Source organism: Phocoena sinus, chromosome 19 (genome assembly GCF_008692025.1).
Source record: "Phocoena sinus isolate mPhoSin1 chromosome 19, mPhoSin1.pri, whole genome shotgun sequence".
NCBI classification, from domain to species: domain Eukaryota; kingdom Metazoa; phylum Chordata; class Mammalia; order Artiodactyla; family Phocoenidae; genus Phocoena; species Phocoena sinus.
Window position 1 is genome coordinate 49,550,431 of NC_045781.1, and position 22,399 is coordinate 49,572,829.

Sequence of the window (22,399 nt, forward strand, 5' to 3'; positions counted from 1 at the left end):
TCAGTAGTTGTGGCTCGCGGGCCCTAGAGCGCAGGCTCAGTAGTTGTGGCGCACAGGCTTAGTTGCTGCGCAGCATGTGGGATCTTCCCGGACCAGGGCTTGAGCCCATGTACCCTGCATTGGCGGGCGGGTTCTTAAGCACTGCGCCACCAGGGAAGTCCCCATCATATCTTTTTAATAGGATCTGTAGTGATGTCCTTTTGTTCTCCCCTGCTATCTGCCATTTGTGTGCTCACTTGTACACTCAAGTGTGTGTCCTGGTGCTCGCTTGCACACGCTCTCTCTGTCTCTCTCGCTAGCCCTTTTTCAGTTTTATTACATTTTTCAAGGAAATGACTTTTGGATTCTTTGTTCCTCTGTATTTTATGTTTGTTTTAATTTTGTGTCTTTATTTTCATTGCCTTCCTTCTGCTTTCTTTAGGTAATTAGCTGCTTTAAATTTTTTCTTACTTAATAGATGCTGAGCTCATTTTCTGCTCTAATATATGTATTTAGGGCTATAGATTGGCCTTCATCCATGGCTTTACCTGTGTTCTGTAAGTTTTGATATGTAGAATTTTTGTAATAATTCAGTTTAAAATATTTTCTGATTTTCATTGTAATTTTTGGAGTCACAGTTTCTTATTTAGAAATGTGTTGCTTAGTTTCCAGATAAGGGAGTTTTCTAGGATCTTGTGTCGAGGTCTGATTTTATTCTGCTGTGGTCAAGGCCCTGCTTTACAATTTTAATCTTTTGAAATTGGTTGAGACTTCTGGCCGTGCACATGTTCAATTTTGGTAAATACTCTTTAAGTACTTGAATATACATTTGCAGTTGTGTTCAGTGTTCAAGCATATTCAGTTATTTCCAGTTGATCAGTTACTTTCAGATCTTCTATTCTTTCCTGTTTATCGACATTTTTATGTTACTGATAGGTTAAAATCTTCCACTCTGATTATGAACTTCTCTATTTCTCTTCTTAATCCTGTGAACTTTTGACATGTGTGTATGTGTATACATTTAGAATTGTCACATATTCCTTATGGATTAGAACTTACCATTATGAAATATTCAGTTTTTCTCTTATAATACTTCTTTTGGTTCATCTTTACATGGTATATCTTTTCCCATTCTTTTAATTTTCTTTATCCTTATGTTTAAGGGTATAAAACATAACATACGCACTTCTGTAAGGAGCATATTGTATATGTGTTTTGTTCAGTCTGACAGTCTTTGTCTTTTGATTGCAATTTTTAGTCTACTTTAGTGTAATTACAGATATATTTGGGGTTAAATATACCACTTTATTATTGGCTTTCTATTTATCTAACTTGTTTTACATTCCTTGTTCTTGCCTTTTTTTAAAAAAATTATTCTTCTTCCCCTTTGTATTAACTAGTTAAATTTGTATTATTTTACTGTTCTCTCAGTGGTAATTGGAGGCATTACATCTCTCAGCAGTAATTGTAGAGATTATATTTTTGACTTATTAAGGTCTCATACAGATTAGTATTTTATCCCTTCCTGGACAATGCAAGGGTCTTAGAATATTTTAATACCAAGTATTTTCCTCCTAGGTTATATGTCATTATTATCAGTATAGTAATGCTCACTAGGTATTGTAAAATTTACAAACTATTACTATTATCATTTAGATTTTTTCATCTATTTACCCTTTATGTTACTCTGTCATTTTCCGCATCTCCAGATTTCTATCTAGGGTCATTTTCCTCCTATCTGAAGAGCATTCTTTAGTATTTCCTCTAGTGTAGACATGCTGGTGATATATTCCCGCAGCTTTTGTTTGTTAAAAATTTTGTTCACCTTTATTTTTGAAGGGTGTTTTCACTGGGTGTAGAAGCACCAAGTGCTGGCTCACCTCTCTTGGCTTTTCAGCTTTTCCAGATGTTGGCCCCCCAAATTCTCAAGCATAGTGTTCCTCTGATGCCTTCAGAGAGGGTGTGTGTGTGTGTGTGTGTGTGTGTGTGTTGTCCAGCTTTTCTAATTGTTCTTAGTGGGAGGGTGGGTCTAGGAAACCTAGTTGCCATTGCTGGAAGCAGAAGTGCTGGAAATAGTGCAGAGCACATTGTCAAGAACTTAACAAATGTTGTTGTTTTACTTTCCAGGTTTGTGTTCTCTTATTAGACTGTAAACTCTTGGAGGGCAGTGACCATGTCTAAATATTTATGTATCCTTACTCTTTATACTGATCACACGATTTGGTTGTTATTAAGCAGTGGTTCAAAGACTGGCTATGCTGCGAGCTCTTCTGTGGCTTGGCCTTCACCTTTGAAATCACTTGGTTCCTGGGGCAGCTTTGCTCAACCTCAACCCTGTAGATATTTGAGCCAGATGATTCTTTGCTGAGGAGGCTGTCCTGTGCATTGTAGGATATTTTGTAGCATGCCTGGCCTTTACCCGCTAGATACCAGTAGCACGCCACCTCAAACTGTGACTACTGAAAAAACGTCTCAAGTTATTTGCAAATATCTTCTAGCGGGCACAATCGAGTCTGGTCGAGAACCACTAGGGTAATGCGTTTGGCACTCAATAAAGGCCATTCAGTATGGCTCAGTGCTTTGCATTTGTGTTTTCTAAATTTGATTTTCCTTTAAACCGTAGGGTTTGAAACTGCCAAAACTTTCGCCCTCCATGGTGCACATGTGATCCTGGCCTGCAGGAACATGACAAGAGCCAATGAAGCCGTGTCACGCATTTTAGGAGAATGGGTAAGTGAGTGCTTGATTTTTTAAAAAATAAATTTATTTATTTATTTATTTTTGGCTGCATTGGGTCTTTGTTGCTGCGTGCGGGCTTTGTCTAGTTGCGCTGAGCGGGGGTTACTCTTCATTGCTGCGTGCGGGCTTCTCATTGCGGTGGCTTCTCTTGCTGCGGAGCACGGTCTCTAGGCACATGGGCTTCAGTAGTTGTGGCACATGGGGTCAGTAGTTGTGACGCGTGGCTCGCAGGCTGTAAAGCGCAGGCTCAGTAGTTTTGGCGCACGGGCTTAGTTGCTCCGCGGCATGTGTGATCTTTCCGGACCAGGGATCTAACCCGTGTCCCCTGCATTGGCAGGTGGATTCTTAACCACTGCGCCCCCAGGAAGTCCTGATTTTTTTTAATTGTCAAATATACATGCTGGGATAAACACATGGAGGTTTTAGTACAGTTCATAAAGTTTATTGCTCTTGGAATAATGTTTTCTTTATTTTTAAAGTCATATTCACTTTGTTTATTTTATGAATGAAAGGACAAGCCCTTTCATAGTTTGTTTATAGTTCATTGTCAGTGTCATCTGCTTTATTAGTCAGAGGTTTGAGAATGTTTACTCATTCAACTCATTTATTAAGAAAAACAAAATGTGGTTGACGCCCGTGGATGCAACTAAGAGGTTATTTACGGGTTTTAGGATGACAAAGTAGCCAGCTTTAACCCTGTCTCTGGTTTCTCCTTTTTGCTTTTCTCTCTCTGTGCGGATGTTGGCGTTGATATGCCTGTGCAGAAACATTCATTGAGGGCCTGCGGTGCTGTTGGGGTTAAGGGTAATAGCGTCGAATAAAACACAGTACCTGCACTCATGGGCTTCTAGGTAGGAGAAACAGACCCTAAAGGGATAATTAAGTTTAATATTTAATGTAATGTCAGGTTATAAATGCAGTGCAGGACAGTAGAGCAGAGTGAGGGGCCAGGAGTTGACAGCGTGGATTATTTCAGATCGGGTGGCCAGCCGGGACCTCTCTAAAGTTGTGACATTTGATCCAGGGTCTGAAGGTAGTAAAATGGTAAGCTGTGCAGAAGTCAGGGGGAATACTTCCTACACACGTGCAATGGAGGTAGGGGCGTGCACGGAGGATTCTAGGATCAGCAGGGACGCTAGCGTGGCTGGAGGGCAGTGAAGCGGGAGGAGGTTGCCAAGGGGCTCTGAGTCAGTGGTGACATGAGAGGGTTTGAGCCAGAGTGACACAGGTTGGTTGATTTTTTTAACACGTCGCTGGGCTTTGGAGTGATGTCCAGACTGCATTCATTCGTTCCCGTATTTGTGAAGTGCCCCACTGTCAGAGGCACTGGGCGTCTGGTGTTAAGGAAAAACAGGTGTTGCCACTGTCCTTGTAGAGCTTTCAGCTGAGGGTGGAAGACAGCTCAATCCAAAGAAAGGCAAAGATCAGTGTAAACTTGAAATGATGGAAAGTGGCACGAAAAAAGGATGTGGCGCTCCAGAGTGCTGAGTAATGCCAGGGAGGTGGAGGACACTTGGGAGTCCCCAAGAAGAGGTGACTGAGCCGAGATCTCAAGAAGGATCAGGGGAAGGTGGGAGAAGGGTCAAACCGGGCAGAGGGGGTGGCCTGTGCAGTGGCCCTGGGGTGGGGGCGGGAGTGGGGTGAGGGGGAGACAGGTGCCTGGAGCAGAGCATGAACGGGTTGGATAATCCTTGCCAAGACTGTCTTCATTCTCTGAAAAGCGTGGAAGATTTCTTGCCATCCGAAGAAATACACCATGGTCTGTTTAAGAGAATGTCCAGTGTTCTGGACTGAGAAGTTATGAAAGTCAAGAAAAGGGAGATTTATTTCTGTTTTTTCAAGCAGAATTTCAAGTTCAGTATATTTCAAGTGAACTCTTGTCGTGATCTCACTGGATTCATTATTTTGAGTTAAATTAAAAAAAAAAAAGAAAACAGGGCCCGCTTTTTTCCAGTTATCTTAGCATCTTTCTAACTCCAAAGTTAAAAAATACAATAACCTCCACTAGGTGGTATAGAGCAATCTTCAGAGATGTGCAGAGAGCGAATGGTAATACATGCATATGGTTTGAATCTTCATAAAGTGTATAAAACGAAAAGTGAAAGTCCTCTGCAGTTCTTCTCTTGGGAGGTGACTATCACTAACTGTTTCTTGTGTGTTCTTCCAGAAAAAGGTTGTGCATACTACGCGACACACCTACATACTGTTATGTACCTTGATTTTTTTTCACTTACTACTAGAGGAGGGTTTTTTTCTTACCAGTGCATAGAGGTCATCCTCATTGCTTTTAGCTGCTGTATGATACTCTATCACGTGTTTATGCTGTCATTATTTAACCAGTCTCCCTTTTTGGTGGACATGGAGGTTGTTGTCATTGTTCTGCTCTTCCAAGTGATGCTCTCTTAAAGTTCGGTCTCTCTCACATTTTCATCCAAAATTGACCCTAATCTCTGCTGCAGTGAGCGTTCTTGATACATGCTTTTGTGAATACACCGTAGGGCAGAATTTTCGCAGTGGACCCATTGATTCAGAGGGCAGATGGACTTAAAGCTTGGGTAGCCGTTTCCAGTTTTCATCTAGTAAGTTGGGCCAATTTCTGCCTCCACCGAAAATGTTAGAACGGTACCTGGGATCGAGCAGCAGGGAGTATCAAACTTGTAAAATTTTGCCCATGTGACATCATATTTGGACAAAAAAAATCAAATTCCAGTGTCAGAACCATCTTGTACAATGTGATAACTAATGTTTAAACCAGACTTGGAAGATAATGCTCAAACCCAGTTATCTATGCATTTTAAAAGCTGTCTTCCTTTCCCGTCATATATGAGGACAGATTCATCTGGATTTATCCCATTATCACTCTTGTTTGATGCGTAGGGGCAGAAATTTTTGGATCTGCCCTCATTAACTGTGGGACTTTGGAAAGTCTCTTGATCCATTTGGTGCCCCCGTTTCCTCGTCTCTAAAAGAGAAGGTTGAACAGGATGATCTCAAAGACCCACCATTTAGTTTTTCTTTCTTGCTTTCTAAGCCATAACTGGGTCCCTGTGAGTCAGTTTCAGAAGCCCGCATTTATCATTGTGTAGATACATTCTCGCGTAGAGTAACTTGAGGACGACCAGCAAACAACTCCCCCACAGGAAGAATTATCCAAAAATATTCGCTGTCAGGGATGTGAATAGAGGAAATAGGAAAGAAAACCAAACTTACACTCACATGGAATTTCAAATGTTCACATTAGATTTTAGAGGTGTAGACTGAAGAAACTCAGCCCTTTTATCGTCTCTCGTCTGTTCACTTGTTCTCTGTGAACCCCATTGGACCACATTCCTTACTCCCCCTAGATTCTGATTATGGAAGCTCCAATTTAGCACCAAAAGCCGTCATTACCATTTCGCCTCATTGCACCGTTACCAGAGTACAGAGTGTGTGAGAAGCTGCCTCAGCGACCTGCGTGGAGCCGCCTCCCCGTGACCTGTCCCCATGTCCCCACCCTGGGTCTGTGCTACTTGGTTTCATCCAGGCCTTTCCTTACCTGGTCTCTGCATAGGGGTTTTGTCTGGCACGTTAGTAGATGCCACCTTCTTGTGTTTCTCGAGGTCCGTACTTTATCTGGCATGAATCACATCACAAACAGAGCCTGGAAGGTACTGCAACACAGTGGCGCCGTGCCGGAGATTCTCACAATGATCCAAAGTTTTCTGTTGCAGCAAAAGCTCCCTCCGAGGTCTTTGGGCATTTAGCTTAGCATTGGCTCACACGTGCTGAGGCTCTGGGAATGGAGTTCCTCCCTGCCTGGTGTTTCTCTTCTGGCCCTGCCCAAATCGCTGCGTCCCTGACAGTCATGTCTGCCTCCAAGCCAGTGGAATGTAACTCTCACGTCCACCACCCGGCATCTAACAGCCACCATTTATTGAGTCCCTGTCATGTGCCCCGTCCTGGTCAGGGCCTTTTGTATCCCTTTTATTTATTTATTTAAATTAAATTAAATTAAAGTTTTTTGTCTGTGCTGGGTCTCAGCTGCTGTGTGTGGGCTTTCTCTAGTTGTGGCGAGTGGGGGCTGCTCTTCGTTGTGGTGCGAGGGCTTCTCATTGTGGTGGCTTCTCTTGTTGCAGAGCACGGGCTCTAGGTGCGTGGGCTTCTGTAGTTGTGGCTCACGGGCTCTAGAGCACAGGCTCAGTAGTCGTGGCGCACAGGCTTAGTTGCTCCGCAGCATGTGGGATCTTCCTGGACCAGTGCTTGAACCTGGGTCCCCTGCATTGGCAGGTGGATTCTTAACCTCTGTGCTACCAGGGAAGCCCCTGTGTCCCTTATTTAAGATGATGCAAAAACCTGCTTTTCCCCATTTCACAGGGGAGCCAGTGGAGTTTCAGAAAGGTGAAGGGACTCCCCCAGAGTCACACAGCTGGTGAGCGCGGAGGTGGGTCCTGGTGTGTCCATCTGGCCTCCACCCCACGGCCCAGCTTTTCTACCACGTCCAGCCTCGTGTGTGTGCGCGCGTTACCTGTTCCAGGCTTTGCTTTAAAAATTACTAGATGCTATTGGAGTGATGAATGTCAGGATTAATCATATTTCTCAGAGGAAGCTGCTCTGATGTCCGTTATTTATTGTCCTAAGCAATCGCTTTTCATTCAAGATGTCCTTTATGGAGTCCTCAGGACACTTTGTGGGGGAGATCCAGCTCTTTTGTAAAATATAACTTAAATGGCACCACATTCCACATGGAATTATATTGAGAGCATATATGTAATTACTACTACTACTGATTATTTCAACGGGAAATGCTCTCCTGCTGAGATGTTTTAGATGCTCCAAAGTTAGAAATAAGAGAAGCATTGAAAACAATTAAAATTGGGTAATGTGGACAGTGCAGAAATGAACTACCCTGTTAAAGGGCCGATCTATTTAGCATAATTAAAAAGAGAGGGAGGACGGGGGCGTCCATGAGTCCCCAGTTATATTTAAGTACAGAACCTCTGGAAATGAGGTTCCTGCCTGTGTTGCTAGCAGTAACCGTATGAGGATGTGGTTTACCTCATTCATATCCTCAAGTGGATTACTTGCTCATGTCCCTTACTTCTAAGACACATGCTTAAATTTTCTCCTGGGTATTTCAAGGACCCCAGATGGCTGGCTGAGTGGGAAGTTCGTCTTCCTAATTTTGGGATGGAGTGGCTTCTCTTTTCCTCAGCAGCACTGTCTGTATGTGAGAGCTCTGTGTGCGTTCTCCAAGTCTGGGACTCAGGTGTGTCTGAATCCCTGCAGTGCTGTGGCTTACTCTTTCCTAAGTACTTATTGGAGTGGGGTTTTGTCGCTCTGTTTATGGAGGTCTGGCACACCCCACACTCCATTCTGAGATCTGAAGACCTCCAAGGGGTGTTGTCTGAGAAGAACAATAGATGATTAGCTATCAGAATGCATCTTATACACAGCCACAACAGGACTCCAGCATCCCAACGGAGGGCTTTTGAAAGTGGGGCTCCCTCCTCCCTCTTACTTTATTATAGGTTCTAAATTTTGGATCTCTAAAACTTCCGGTCTTGGGGAGGAAGGACGTTGATTAGAGCTGGAGCAGGTGGGCCTGCAGTCGCCCAGGCACCTACCAGTGTGTGCAGGGAGGAAAAGGTCTGGGGCCATGGCTGGGGTGGAAGGGGGATTCAAAGAGGGCACGGGATTGTTTTAAGTGCCCAGCCTGCGTGACGTGTACCAGGCCTTACTTGAACCTGCTTATCGTGTAAAGGGTGACATGGGCAGTGTCAGAGAGCTAGCTGGCCTGTGGAGGCCGCTCGTTAGTGAATGGGGGGCCCAGGAACGTTGTGAAGCTCCAGCATCTCCTGGGGATTGAGATGACAGTGAGGTGGGCAGGGTGGGCTGACCTGGAAGAGGGGCTGACGGCCCCCCCGCCACCGTGGAGTGATTAGGTGACCCACTCCTGATTCTCCAGAGTGCATCTTGTATCCATCCCCCTATCAGAAGGGAGGAGGGACCCAAGTATGTTGAGGCTGGCCAGAAGGCTTGGTCCCCGAGAAAGACTGCAAGCCCAGGCTTTCCTAACTGGTCTTTTTATTTGGCCTAGACTTCAAGTCTTCCCAGCGACTGGTTAGGATGACATACCATTGGCCAGGAGCACACAACAGGGATCCGGCTCGGCCACTCTTGTGTTTTCTTGGGTTATCTACCCGAGATTTCCAAGAGGTCTGGAAAAGGCAGGCAGTGTGGTCTTCAAGATGCCTCTTGGGCATATGTCTTTTGGGGAGGCAAGTCATCTCCAGTTGATAAACATGGCTCTAAAATATGCTGCATTATATTGGCAAAGATTAGAAGCAGATACACTCTGTGACCTTGGGCAAGTTTCTTTTCTAAACCTTAGTTTCTTCATCTGTAAGATCTAAATACTAGTATCTGTGCCAGGAGATTCAGGTACCTATGAGTATTAAGGCATTGACTGTATGTGTATTTAACACATTGCTGGTGATAGATTCAGTGTTCAATTAAATGTTAGCTGCTGCTATTAATTATAATTTCTTTAAAAAATGTTTATTTGATATTGGAGTACAGTTAATTTATATTGTTGTGTTAGTTTCAGGTATACAGCAAAGTAGTTCAGTTATACATATATCCATTCTTTTTCAGATTCTTCTCCCATAGAGGTTATTACAGAATATTGAGTAGAGTTCCCTGTGCTCTACAGTAGGTCCTTGTAGGTTATCTATTTTATATATAGTCGTGTGTACATGTTAATCCCAAACTCCTAATTTATCCCTCCCCCCGCCAGCCTTTCCCCTTTGGTAACCATAAGTTTGTTTTTGAAGTCTATGAGTCCGTTTCTGTTTTGTAAATAAGTTTATTTGTATCATCTTTTTAGACTCCACGTATGAGTGATATCATATGATACTTGTCTTTCTCTGACTGACGTCATTTACTATGATAATCTCTAGACCCATCCACGTTGTTGCAAATGGCATTATTTCGGTTTTTTATTTGCGGCTGAGTAATATTCCATTGTATATAAGGACCACATCTTTATCCATTTCTTTGTCAGTGGACATTTAGGTTGCTTCCGTGTCTCGGCTATTGTAAATAGTGCTGCAGTGAACATTGGGGTGCATGTATCTTTTCGAGTTATGGTTTCCTCCAGATACATGCCCAGGAGTGGGATTGCTGGGATTAAGTGTTCAATTAAATGTTAACCGCTGCTATTAATAATAATTTCTTATTCATACATGAAAGTACAAAGTGATGCTTACTTTTCTTAACCTCTCCAAGTGGCTGAAAGAGGAGCTGTAAGGAGGGTGTTTATCAGCCTGATTCCAATGGAGTTGCAATTAATTCTTTTTTCTGTCTTCATATGTCTGGACTCCTACATTTTAATAGATGTGTATTTAGTTTGTTGATGAGTATTTTCCAGTGGAGCTTGTATTAGCCCTCAACTGTCATTTGAAAAGCCATCTTAATTATTTATGTGATTGCTTTTTCTTTTGTATTTACAAAGAAATATACTTTGCATATATTTAGGAAAGATGATTAAGGGATCAGTCATCAGGAACAGCAAGCAGTGGTTTATATCAGAATGGTTATTGAGAAGGCAGGGAGACGAGGGGTACGAGGAAAGATTGATTAGTCAGAGGTAATGGAATATGCATATGTTAGCGAGAGAAGAGCACGTGCTCAGCTCATTGTGGCCACACGGTTTGATGCTGGAGAGAGTGAAGTGTTGTAATTATCTTAGCTTTCAGTAGCGTTGATACTGGGTCTATTTATCTAGTTGGAGTGAAGCCATGTGGAAAGGTGACAGTATTATGTCATATTGCAGCCTTATTGATAAGCATCGGAAGTAGTGATTTCACTGTTACTTCCAGGTATGGAGTACATGGTACCAGCCAACGTATTAGGCACATGGGTTCCAACACTTTGCTTTTTTTTTTTTTTTTTTTGCGGTACGCGGGCCTCTCACTGTTGTGGCCTCTCCCGTTGCGGAGCACAGGCTCCGGACGCGCAGGCTCAGCGGCCATGGCTCACGGGCCCAGCCGCTCTGCGGCATATGGGATCTTCCCTACCGGGGCACGAACCCGCGTCCCCTGCATCGGCAGGCGGACTCTCAACCGCTGCGCCACCAGGGAAGCCCTGCTCTGCTTTTAATAGATACCGACAACCTGTTTTCATGACGTGATATTAAGGAGTGACGGGGAGGATGCTGAGTAAAAAATTGCTTGCACTTTTAAGAACCACTGGAGAAATCCAGCTGCTTTCACGCTCTCTCCAATCCACTCAGTGACTTTACGATCGTGTATGTCTTTGGTGTTTGTAGGCATTTCCCCCATTCTCCTTTGATAATAGGAGCTTAAATCCCATAATTTGCCTTTGCAGATCCAAGGCCTTAGGTGCGATGCCTTCTTTTATGTGATGTGTGTGTGTGTGTGTGTGTGTGTGTGTGTGTGTGTGTGTGTGTGTTGGTGGGGTGGGGGCGGGGAGGCATGCAGCGCATGGGGTGGGTGATCCAGGAGCCTGATGCCTGTCTAAGCAGGTGACTTGGCTTGGAAAAGCTGATCGTTATTCAACGCTTCACAAGTTGTAAGGCTCATCCCCATTGTTTTGAATGATCTCTAGCTAAACAAAAATATAAAAACTATTAATATTATTAACAGTTATAGATTATTGGGAAAAGTTCATCCCACATCAGCCATTAGATTCGTTCCTCATTTCTTTGCCTTAAAAATTGTTTTTATGTATAGTATTGGATTTTCAATAAGTGAAGTATGGTATAAACAAGTCGGCGAACCAGCAAGAACTATATAAACCACTTGCTTTAATCAATAAGCGAGCGAGCGTGTACATACACACGCACATACACACACGCCCGAAGGGTCTAGAGTTCTCTCTTGGGACATTTTTGTTTATAAAATGTCATCTTATTATCATCACCCGCAGGTGGGGTTGGATATTCATAGCTGTCTGTACTAGGCACTCTGCTTAGCACTTAGCAGTAAAATATTTATGTCATGTGTTAAACCCATCTTACAGATGAGGCATTAGGGGCTGGAAGAGGGGGAGAGCCTTGCCTGAGCTCACACAGCTACAGGTAGATCCAAGATTTGAAGCCATATCTCCTGACCCCAACGCCATCTTGTTACCCAATCCAAAATTACTGGTGTGTGCTGTGTCGGAGGGCTGGCCTTTCTTTTTCAAGGACTTGGCCAAAGATTGTCTTCGTAGGGATTTGCGTGTTTCTCTGTTCATTATGTAAGGGTCCCTGTGGTTACCTAGGGAAGAGGGCTTCCCAGGTGGCTTCTTGTAACCCGATGGAGTTGATGAAACCTCCCCTCCCCCAAGGAAGCTCTTCCAAGACTTCCATTTCAAGTGCTATGTAGTGTATATGTACTCTTGCACTGAAGCTGCCTCTTTGACCTTCCTCTTCATAGGCTCCGGAAAGATTCTTTATCAGATAATAAATTATTCATTCCTCTCATAGACATAATTGGTTGCTAAAATATTCTGAGTTTCCTCTGTCTCCAGAATGCCTAAAACTTGTGATTGGTCCTTCTCCTCTAAGTTTTGCATTTCATTTCTCATTCTGAAAATTTTGCATTGACTTAATCTCGCCTGTTATTCATTGTCTTTGATCACCATCTTCGTGTCTTCTTTTTGTCTGTGTGTGTGAGTTTTGGTTTTTTTCACTCAGTCTTGAACTGAATATTTCATACTTTATATCCACTGTAACCTTCGCATAACGAGGGCTGTGATTTACAGCTGAGTTTTAAAGAGTGAAAGTCAAGCATACATGGGTAGCTCCAAACCATCACTCCCAATCATGTGAAACTCAATGCAGATGCATTCTTTCATTAATATGGGGCCCCCTGAGTTCTTGTTAAACAGTTTTGACGTGCTTGGAAGAGATGGATTTCATCTTCAGATGGTGTTCAGCCAGTGGTCGAAGGTTCTGCTTCTGGCCACTAGGCATTTAGGGTCCATTATTTAAGCGAGAAAAAGTATGCTTGAGATTGTTTTTCATATTTATTATGGGGGCATTTACAGAGAGTCTCAGACGTAGCAGTTGTTGGATTAAGCAGAGAGGAGAAGCAGTCCTTGTGCCAATAACATCTTCCAGGCAAGGACAAATAGAGAGGCGTAAACGAGGCAGCCAGTCTCAGGATGGGGCAGCTCACGCTACAAAAGGTTAAGGTTTATTTTAAGCATATATTTAAAATAGACTAAGCTTTAATTTATAGGCAGGCAGCCCAGAGGAGTAGAGGGAGCTCCAGCCCTAGAGTCACACAGACCTGGGATTGAATCCTGTGCTCACTGGGTATCTCTGGGCACATTTGGTTATGTCTTTGAACCTTGGTTTATTTACCTGCAGCATGGAAATGGTGCTGACAGTGGCCCTCAGCGTTCATCAGGTTGAACTGAAGTAACGAATATACTCTCTTGTACAGAACCCGGCATGTAGTAAAGACTCAGAAAAAAAAAAAATTGGTAGTTTCAGGAGAGGGTTAGTTGTTCAACACAGATCCCTAAATTAGACAAATACTCTCAGAAATCTTGTGGGAAAATGTGTTTCCTCTTATACCTTTTTTTAAAAATATATATAAATGATCAGAGTCCCAGGAAACAGCCGAGCCTCTCTCCATCTTCCCATCACTGTGTCAGGTAATACTGAGATGAGCCGGGGTGAGGAACCGGGGGCTCCTTCTGTCCCTAGGGCGTGAGGGCAGGGTGGGGAGGTGGCTGTCTGTATCCCCGGAGCCCACGTCCCGGTGCGGAGCTGGCTGGGGTCCGCAGAGGCCGTGGTTAGTGCCAGAGAGACGTGGGATTGGCAGAACCAACTCTGTGTACCTGGGGCGCTCACCTGGAACTAGCCCCTGCCCCTTAGCCAGCTGGGGGGTGCAGATGTGACTGATCTTGAAGACCTTAGAAGTGCTGTGGTAGTTTTAAAATCTGTCCACGCATTCTTCGCTACGCCTCCCTTTCGGAGGCGGAGCCTGATTCTCATCCCCTCAAGCGTGGGCTCGTCTTAGTGACTCAGTCTTCACGAGTAGAAGGTGACTGAATTGACAGAGTATGACTTCCAGGAAGGGTCTTCAAAGGCCGGTGGCTTCCTTCTCGCTTGCTGTCCTGGATCACTCACTGCGCGGAAGCCAGCTGCCATGCTGGGAGGATGCTCAGGCGTCCCTGAGGGGAGCCCGTGTGATAAGGAACCGAGCCCCATGCAACAAGCCTCTCGAGTGAGCCCTCCTAGACTCCTCTGAGCTCGTCGAGCCTGCAGGTGACTGCGGCTGACAGATCAGTGGCACCCTCAACAGAGATCTCGAGTCAGAGCCATCCCAATTCCTGACCTATAGAATCTTACTGAAAAACCAAATGCTTACTGTCTTAAGCCACTGCACTTTGGGGAGAGGGGTGACATAGCATTGGGTAACAAACACAGGGGTCTTGGCCTCAGGGGAGAAGGATCTCAGACAGAAACTGGACAGTAAGTTCCAAGGACGAGGCGTGAGGACTCACCCAGCGATTGCCTCTTAAACGCAGGGAATCCTAAGTTCTTAGGGTGGCGTCAACCATCCAGGTCCCCAACCTTTTCCCAATGTGCAGACCAGTTAAACAGCATCACTGAACAGAGCTCACCCGGCATTCACTTACACTCTTCCAGGGATGGGTAAACTCCTCCCTCCCAAGACAGCCCATCCTATTTCTGTGCACCTCTTAATTAGAAAGCTCTCCCTAATACCGAAGCGAGAATCTTCCTCCAAGCGTCTTCCACCCACTGGCCCTGATTCTGCCTTCCGAGTTCCACTGGGCTGCCTTCTCATCAGAACCCACCTAACACTCACATCCCTCAAATTTCCTAAATAATAAATCCAAAGTTATTGAAGGCATCAGGTTACTAAAAGTTGGCAGTGAGGCTGGCCCCTCATTTCTTTGCAACCTGTGTCCCTCTTTTATTATTGGAGTTTGGGATGCACATGGTAGGGCTTTAGCAGCTGGGGAGAATCCCGTCTGCTTTGGTCCCCTTCAGCAGGTACCAGATGCAGAGCCTGGACCCACTGGGCCTTCCCTGGAGTTAAGGCATCAGTGCAAAGTGCAGAGTCTCCTTTTAAATGACTGAAGAACACTGCCCTCATTTACCTGGCAGTTCTCAGATTCTAATTGTTTCAGCCACAATGCGATCTGTAAACTGAGTGGCTGGAAGAAACTTCAGTGCATCTTTGTAATGGCTTTGTTGTTGTTTATTGAGAGGGACTAAATAACTTTGATTATTGCACTAATATTATGGCACTTAGACAGCCCTTCAGATTTATGACTCTGGGAAAATATAAACACATGAAATGCAGGTGCTGGAGCAGAAAGAATAAGTTATTACTGAACTTTAATTACTTGGAATGTGTAGCCAGGAGAGAATTCGTTGATGAATTACAGGATGCTTGAAATCTCCATCAAATTGTGAGCAATATGCAGACAAAAATGAAAAGGGGGGCTGGGAGGGTGCTGTTTTTAAGGCAGGGAAGGATAGGGCACATCTGTAAAGATCTGAATGGTGTTTCATTGATTAATCCCTATTTCCAGTGGGGCAGAAATTTACACGGTGCTATTCAAAGCATGGTCCCTGACCCACGCTGTCAGCATCACCTGAGAACCTCTTAGAAATGCAAATTCTTGGGCCCCACTGGAGACCTCCTGGATCAGAAATTCTGGAGGTGGAGTCCAGCACTCTGTGTCTCACAGTCCCTCCAAGAGATGCTGACTGCTGCTCTGCAATTCTCATGCTGTTTGATTTTTTTTTTTTTTTAAATAAAAGGGCAGGTACAGATTTTTACCTCTGTTTACCAATCAGGTGTTCTTACAAGCTCGTTCACCAACTAACCCAGAAATTTTTAGACTGCTTAAGAAAATTGTATAAATATGTATTAAACATCTATTGTGTGTAACGGGTGATATATGTCAGTTTAGAATATAGTAAGTCCCCTACATACAAGTTGAGAGCTTTCAAAGATGCGTAAGTTAGTTCACGTGCCTGGCGTACATTGTCACGTGCGTGCGTCCTCTACAGGCGGCTGTGCTTCTGTGAAATTTGCAGGACTGTATAGAGTACGGTAGTACAGTGTCTTTATTTCAAGCCCAGGGTGTCCGGAAGCCAGCGTAAACACCGCGGTGTATAGCCGATTGTGTTAGCTGGGTACTAGGCTAACTGTGTTGGACTTACGAACGCGCTCTCGAAATGGAACTCGTTTGTGTGTAGGGGACTTAACTGTATTATCATTGCCCTCAAGGACTTGACAGGTGAGGCGATACCGCCAAACTGTAACCCGTTCTGGGACCCGGTGAGCATGGGAAGCGTGGTGGTCTTAGGACTCACGAAAGATGCTTTTCCCACGTGCTTCAAAGCAGGATCCTTGAAGAAGGCAGTGTTGGCAGGCTGCAGTCAGCCCCGGTGGTGAGGGCACATTCCAGTGGAAGGAAGGACACGAGCAGAGCATGGAAGCGTGTGCTGGGAGCGGCGCATGGTCAGCTTTGGCTGGAGTGGGATGCGGGTGTCTCTGGAGGCCGGAACCTGCCTTTTGAAACCAGACCATTGAAGACCTTGGATTCTGTCCTTTTAGGAGAATGGGCTTTCTTCCCTCGGTCCTGGCAGCCCCTGAAGGATCCCCATGGGGGTGATGCAGTCCACACATAGCGATGCAGAAAGACAGATGCTCAGGCTGAATCAGAGAGGGAGTGTGGAGGCCGGGAGACACGTGAGCTGTGCTCTGGGTAAGCCATGGTTAAAGTGGCAGTTCTGAGCTGGAAAGGCTGAGAAGGATGCTGAATACACTTGCTTGTTTTCCGACATTTAAGTCCATGAACTGAATCCCAAAGGAGAAGGATAATCATCCCTTCCAACTTTTCCTGCTCTGAGAACCTTTCACAGATTGTGGGGTACACGTTCCTCCATCTCAAACTCTGTGAAAATAGAGCAAAACGTGTTTACTTACCCGCAGCCCTCTCTCAGGAGTAGGGTGACCGTTTATTCTTCAGACCAGGAAATGCGGAGAGTCACAGAGTCATAATAATTATACCAGGAGAGCAGGCATCAGCAAGGAGGGAAATTGGGATGTCTGAGCAGCCCTCTCAGGTGCGGTTACCCCAGTAACCTGAGCAGGCCACCCATGGGTGTCTGGGCCTGGCTTGGCTTGATGACGAAGAGGTCAAGTCTGGCTTCTGATGGGGCAGATTGAGCCTGACACCGGCCTTCGTCCCTGTAGTTCTGGGTCGTCTCCTAATTTTTCCTTTTAAGAACTTGCTGTTTTCGTTCCCACAGAAGCCCGGCCAGACTCCAGCCCAAGGTTGTCTCCATTCCTTCGAGAGTTGCAAAACTAACCGTGACTCCAGATCTTTTGTGGAGTTTCTGTTCCAGAGACCCTTCCTTTCGTGTGATTTCTCCCACCGCCCGGAAGCTTCCAGATCCCCCCTCTTATGGATAGTGCTGTGTACTTGAGGAACAGAAATGCATTCTTGATGTTAGGCTGAGCCAGACCCTCCCCAGTGTGAAATCTACCCAGAATTCTTAGAACGCCGTTCAGAGCTAAACAGTGGTCATTCAGAATTGCCTTCTGTTTGGGATGGTTCACGGCTTGTCTGGTCTGTGAACGTGGACAAGGGAGAGCTGGTTAAATGTTTATTTTCAGCCCTGGGTAAGTCTGCAATATTGGAGGAGATGGTGGGGCACGTGGCAGTGACATTAGTGATCAAAGTGCTATCGCGGGCTTGCTGGCCTCCTTGCAGACCTGCCAACACAGACAGTTTTTCAGAGACATCATAGAAAAGCAGGAATAATTCTACGTTACTATAAGGCATCTGTGAAAAAAATAAAGTTCTTTTTAGTCATATATGAGCCACTGGATTTGACATAACTCTTTTAGCCATTACTTTTAGGGGATCCTGCAAAGATATGAGCCAGTTTATGCAAGTGTTATAATGGAAAATTCAGACACGAATTAGTGAAGTCGTTTGTTTTTCAGGGAAAGTTTTGAATTACAGGATCACATTTGGGTAGACTGTGTTTGTAAAGCGGTAGCATTTGGGGATGGAAAAGGACTTTCTGAGATCATCCAGTTTAACTCTCCCACTTGACAGGTGGGAAAACTGAGGCCCAGAGAGGGTAACTCACCCATCCAGTGTTACTTAGGCAGTGATGCCTTTTTTTTTTTTTTTTTTGCGGTACATGGGCCTCTCACTGTGGTGGCCTCTCCCGTTGCGGAGCACAGGCTCCGGATGCGCAGGCTCAGCGGCCGCGGCTCACGGGCCCAGCCGCTCCGCGGCATATGGGATCTTCCAGGACCGGGGCACGAACCCGCATCGGCAGGCGGACTCTCAACCACTGCGCCACCAGGGGAGCCCAAGTGATGCCTTCTTTTGAGACAAAGTGTCATACTGCCCATTTGCCTACTGTGGAAAAAAAATGTGTGTATGTGTTTAAAAAGAACACAGAATTGCCTGTAAGACAGGAATAGAAGCACCCAACACCTCATGCTCAGTTGGGCGGCTAGTTTAATTCTCCTCCTTCTTTTGATCATGATGATGAGAATGAGGATGCTATAATAGTAGTAATGGTAGTAGTGGCATTGTGTGCCAGCCACGGTGTGGAACACTTTAAATGCCTGAATCCAGTTCATTTTTATGACAACCCCGTGAGGTAGGTAATAGTATGAATCCTATTTTCAGATGAAATGAGGCACAGAGAAGTTGAGGAACTTGTCTAAGCCCACACAGCAAATAAGCAGAAGAGATGACCTGCTGCAGGAGGACGGAAGCCTTGCCTGCTGTGTTCCTCTCGGTATTTCCCCCGTGTGTTGCACATTGCGTGGCCGTTAGGAGGGACTGAGTAAGTGTTTGTTGGGTGAATGACTGAAGGTTGACCGTTGAGCCTTGGGCTAGAACCCGGGAGGCAGTACCCTATCACTGTGGGAAGGGATGCTTGGGTTGGTCTGCTTCTGGAAAAGCAGAAGGTACACATAACCAGAATATTTATCTGGATTGCTCAGCTGTGTCAGTCGATTTTCGTGTTGGTGCCGCTGAATTCCCCGCAATTTTTCAGCTACCTGCTGGCTTGTTGAAGACGGACTCGTTCATGGGACGTGGTGTGAAGCGCCTCGCGTCCCGGTTCTTTGAAAATCACTAGCCCCGGTTTGGGCCTTCTCAGTTGGCCAGCTCCCCTCGCTGTTCTGGAGAAGTGGCAGCTGGCTCACAAATCAACTTGATTTTGAAGGATGGAAAAGTGGATCAGCTGGAAAGGCACAGCCCAAGGAGTCCGTGGAAGGGCTTGTGGGTACATCCAGGAGCCTTCTGGTCTCTACTTGGAGAGTGTATGTGATCGAGAGAGAGAAGGTTGACCAGAAATCAGTAACTTCTTGTTTTTTTAAAAAATAATTGATTTAAAATTTATTTTAATTTTTATTTATTTATTTTTGGCTGTGTTGGGTCTAAGTTGTTGCATGCGGGCTTTCTCTAGTCGCGGTGAGCGGGGACTACGCTTTGTTGCTGTGTGCGGGCTTCTCATTGCGGTCGCTTCTCTTGTTGAGGAGCACGGCCCTAGGCACACGGGCTCAGTAGTTGTGGCTCGTGGGCTCTAGAGCGCAGGCTCAGTAGATGTGGCGCACGGGCTTAGTTGCTCTGCGGCATGTGGGATCTTCCCGGGCCAGGGCTCGAACTTGTGTCCCCGCGTTGACAGGTGGATTCTTAACCACTGGGCCACCAGGGAAGTCCTAAATCAGTAACTTCCCTAAAAATTAAAGGCCTCGGGTGATGCCTTTGGAGGTAGATATAGAAACCTTCTTTTTCCTATTACTTAGGTCAGAAAACCAGCTGGGGTGGGCTTTGCTTCTAACATCCCTTTGCCTTTCGGTTAATAAGTAATTGCCCTGAAACCTGTCAAAGACAGACGCTTACTGAAAGAGAGATGAGCTGGAGAGAGAGAGAGAGAGACAGAGAAAAACAGAGCCAGAGTGGGGGTGGGGTGGAACAGATGTACAGAGAAAGACACACAAACCAAACGGGAGGGGGGGAGGGGGAGGGGGGGAGGGGGGAGGGGGAGGGGGAGAAGCGGGAGAGAACTAGTCTCTGGAGTGTTTTTATGGAGGTTTTTAGTGCCAGCCTCTGCACGATGGGTTTGATCACTGTTTTCAGAGTTCTCTGATCATTTCTTGCTTAGAAAGGAGGAAATTAGAAATGTTGAGCTATGATTTGTTTTAATCAGAAAGAAATTGTCTAACATAAATCTCCCTGTGAGTGCTGGAAAAGCCCTAAAGCGGCCAAGAAAAAAATATCAATACTTTGCAAAGGAGGAATGATTGTTCCAATCCGTGGCTTAATTGATTTTAAGGCTTAATGAAACTCGGACCAGAGCCTGCTACACACACTTGGTGTCTGGGATCACCAGTGAAAGCTACATGGAGAGAGGAGGAATTTGGGGTGTTTATTTGGTTCTTTGCTATTGGTGTGATTTTCTAATTGCGTGGGGTACCTAATACCAGATAGTAATTGTTTTTCTAGGAAGAGAGTAAATTTTTTTCCCTAACACAGTAATTTATTTTAAATTACAGCTTTTTCTATTGGAAGCATTCGCTTATGTTAGATTATCGTTCCCCAAGTGAAGTTTCACTGATGCTGTATAATTAAATATAGATTTTTAAAAAGCGATAGAATATATTTTAAATTTGTAAGCAGACAGACTGGGGTATATAAAGACTTTATTTAACAAGAGTAAATAGCCTACCTGATCAACGTGACGGCTACTGGAAAGGATTCCTTTAGGCTCAGTGTATCCTTATTCAGTGCCAGGCACCCTCTTGGGAAGGGGTGCTAAAACGTGCTAACTTAATTGGGCTAAAAGGGTTGATCTGTAAGATATGTCATATGGGTGTAAGCAACAGCCTTGGGCTCTGGTCTGCTCGAGTTTGAATCCTATTTCTTCCCTTTACAAACCAGGTGCCCTTCACTTCCTGTTGCCTCAGTTTCTTCATCTGTAACATGGGAATGCTAATAGTACCGGAGTCACAAGGTTGTGAAAATTAGCTGAGGTCTTGCACATAAAGCGCTTAGGATGGTACCTGGATATGTAGAACGGTACCCAGGTACCTAGTGTGTGCTGTACAGGATTAAAAAAAAAATTCGGGGTCCCTGTGTGGTCTGGCCCCTGCCTACCTGTCCAAGTTCATCTCCGACCATTCTCTTCCTTTTCCCAATTATACCGACCTCATAGCTTTTCCTGAACCCTCCCGTCTCCCTCTGTCTTGTCACAGAAGACTTCCTCTGCTTGGGGTGACCTCAGCCAAGGTCGTCCACCTGATGCCTCTGTATGCAGTGAGTCTCTGCCCACTGGTGTCTTTCCCCTAGAGCTTTCCTGGACTGCTTTTCCCCCTCTCCTGCCCACCTTCCCTCCCTCCCCTCCCTTCCCTCAGCAAATTGTTAGCAGCCCCTTTCTCTGAGTGACGTGGCAGTGACAAAGAAAGCAAACGTTCCTGACTTCAAGGAGCTTAAAGTCCACGTTTTGGTTTTTAAACATGCATATGCATCACAGCGCTGATCACATCACACATTGATTGTTGGCTGAAGGTCCCCTTATTTAAGCAACAGACATCTGTCGGAACTTTATTACATGCCAAGCATCCCACTAGACGGTGAGCCTGTGTAGGTACCTAAGATGTTGTGCTTGCCCTCAGGGAGTATAGGTGTGTTGACAGACACGTAAATTAATAATACCAACGCTCAACTCGGAGGAGGAGGGCAGGACCTGGTTGACGGTCCAGGCTCAGTAATACTTGGGTAGGAGCAGACCCAGTACCTGTGTTTCTCATCACTGTTGGAAGGTGTTAGACCAGCTGGTTAGAAATATGAGGGTTTTTCTTTGACTCCAGCTGCCGAGTTCATGGTCGCCAGCCCAGATTTTGGAATCAGCCCGACCTAGGTAGGAATCCTGGCTCTCCATCTGCTGGCAGTGAGTATTCTCAGTCCAGGCTCTCCTCCACGTGCCTCTCAAGCTAACTGCTTCCCTGCATAGGGCGCTTGTCAAGATTAAGTGAGGTGGCAGTGCCCGGCTTGTGGCCCGCACTAGGTTCCATTCACTGGCGCTGCTCACCGTGCCGAGAGCTTCTGGAGGTTACCTCTCTGTGCCTTGCCTATCCTGGGCTCTAGCCCATCAAGGCCTTCCTGCTTCCCCTATTCCCTCCAACAGCTCTCGTGCCCACGAGGGGCCGGCCTCCTCTGTGCCAGACAGAGCCTTGTCCGGGTATGTTTGCTCTGTGTTCAAACAGAGCTTTCTTGCTGTGGTATTGGATTCTGTGGGACAGTGACAGTTTCCAGAAACCTCTGGTCCGTGAGCCAATTTGGAGGAAATTAAACCATTCTCTGTGCCCCTCGGCTGGCATCCTAGAAGGCTGCACAGACACTCCGGGCAGGCTTCAGCACCTTCACATCAAGGACTCCATTACGGCTCTGAAATAAAAACGTTCCTCGTTGCTCCCTGCGTGCGAAGCTGGATCGTGTGCTTGGCACACACCTCGGCAGGGGCCGTAACCCCGCTCCCACCCAATCGGAGGCAGGAGCCACTTAACGTGCTCGGTGCTTCTCCCTGTGAGGATGCAAAAAAAGCAGGAGCTCTCAGGACCCCACGTGTCCAGGTGCACTTCCAGCTAGAGGTAGGGCGAGTCTT

The 22,399-nt window shown here is 45.6% G+C and overlaps 1 protein-coding gene across 4 annotated transcripts in view; it reads left to right on the forward strand.

Annotated features, from left to right (window-relative positions):
• Nucleotides 1-22,399, forward strand: part of WWOX (WW domain containing oxidoreductase) — a 995,315-nt gene that overhangs the window by 55,966 nt on the left and 916,950 nt on the right. For all 4 annotated transcript variants that reach the window (XM_032614393.1, XM_032614394.1, XM_032614395.1 and 1 more), the window contains exon 5: nucleotides 2,603-2,709. In XM_032614393.1, coding sequence (XP_032470284.1) covers nucleotides 2,603-2,709 — 107 coding nt within the window. The remainder of the gene's footprint in view (nucleotides 1-2,602; nucleotides 2,710-22,399) is intronic.